The sequence below is a fragment of the Aplysia californica genome, unplaced genomic scaffold (assembly GCF_000002075.1).
Source record: "Aplysia californica isolate F4 #8 unplaced genomic scaffold, AplCal3.0 scaffold00207, whole genome shotgun sequence".
NCBI lineage: Eukaryota > Metazoa > Mollusca > Gastropoda > Aplysiida > Aplysiidae > Aplysia > Aplysia californica.
In genome coordinates, this window is record NW_004797477.1 from 411,251 (window position 1) to 412,720 (window position 1,470).

Genomic DNA, 1,470 nt, shown 5'->3' on the forward strand with positions numbered 1-1,470 from the left:
GTGTTGTGTACCTGCGTTTGTTGTGTTTGTGGATGTGTATGTGTGTGTGTGTGTGTGTGTGTGTGTGTGTGTGTGTGTGTGTGTGTGTGTGTGTGTGTGTGAGTGTGTGTGTGTGTGTGTTAATGAAAGAGAGAGAGAAAGAGAGAGAGAGAAAGAGAGAGAGAGAGAGAGAGAGAGAGAGAGAGAGAGAGAGAGAGAGAGAGAGAGAGAGGGTGGGGGGGGGGGAGACCGAGAAAGATGGGAATTGGAAGGGAGGAGGGGGTAGATACAGACAGGCAGACAGATAGACAAACAGACAGACAGACAGACAGGCAGACATACAAACAGACATATACATATAGACGAAGCGAACGGGACAGATAATGAGATAGATAGATAGATAGATAGATAGATAGATAGATAGATAGATAGATAGATAGATTCCTTGTGGCAGCTTAAGGTGACACAGATAACGAAACTCTCTTGTTGCAATGTGTTGGTAGAATATCTTTAATACTTTTAATAACGATAGGGGCGGGAGGGGGAGGAGGGGAGGGGGTTACATTCACTGACGAAATTCAATGATAAATTTTATTATTCAACCCCTATACTTCAGAATGATTTTTCATTTAAAGTAACGGGGCTGTCGTCTACGATGTGAAGTAGGTCCGGGTAAGGGAAGTTGTGACGTAGGTCCTGGTCATGGAAGTTTTGACGTAGGTCTTGGTCAGTGCAGTTGTGACGTAGGTCCGTGTTAATGGCGGCAAGGACACTTGTTGTTTGTAGATGGCATTGTGTGATGTTGTTGCAAGTGCAGGATACCTGAGAAACAACAGCAGCAGACAAAGCATGTTATGTGTTGTTGTTGTTGTTGTTGTTGTTGCTGTTGTTGTTCTTGCCACTATTGTTGCTGTTGCTGCTATTGTTGATATAGTTACTATTGTTGTTATTATTGTTCTTGCTTTTGTTCTTGTTGCAATTGTTGTTGTTTCTATTGTTATTGTTGTTACTCTTGCTATTGTTGTTACTGTTCTTGTTTTTGTTGCTATTGTTGTTATTTTTATTATCTTTGTTACTGCTGTTATTGTTGTCATTGTTGCTATTGTTGTTATTTCTATTATTGTTTTTGTTGTTATTGCGGTTGTTATTGTTGTTCTTGTTACTTTTGTTATTTCTATTATTGTTGTTATCGTTGTTACTGTTGCTATTTGGTGTTGTCGTTATTGTTGCTATTGTTGTTATTGCTCTTGTTCTAGTTGCTACTGTTGTTATTGTTCTTGTTCTAGTTGCTATTGTTGTTATTGTTCTTGTTCTAGTTGCTACTGTTGTTATTGTTGTAAGAACACACATGTATATACTACATTATATTTTACTTTTTTTCTCTGTTCATTATCCTCTCATCTTTTCAATCTCTCTCTCTCTCTCTCTCCCACCCCCTTGTAGTCTGAAGCCACCTCCTCGAGGACGTAGCCTTTTCTCCCTCTCTCTCTC

General features: G+C 39.5%; 1 protein-coding gene across 4 annotated transcripts in view; it reads right to left on the bottom strand.

The window, feature by feature from the left end:
- Positions 1–465: 465 nt before the first annotated feature.
- Positions 466–1,470, bottom strand: part of LOC101851351 (endoglucanase E-4) — a 19,870-nt gene continuing 18,865 nt past the window's right edge. For all 4 annotated transcript variants that reach the window (XM_035970001.1, XM_035970000.1, XM_035969999.1 and 1 more), the window contains exon 11: positions 466–801. In XM_035970001.1, the coding sequence (XP_035825894.1) occupies positions 734–801 (68 nt within the window). In that variant the 3' untranslated portion in view covers positions 466–733. The remainder of the gene's footprint in view (positions 802–1,470) is intronic.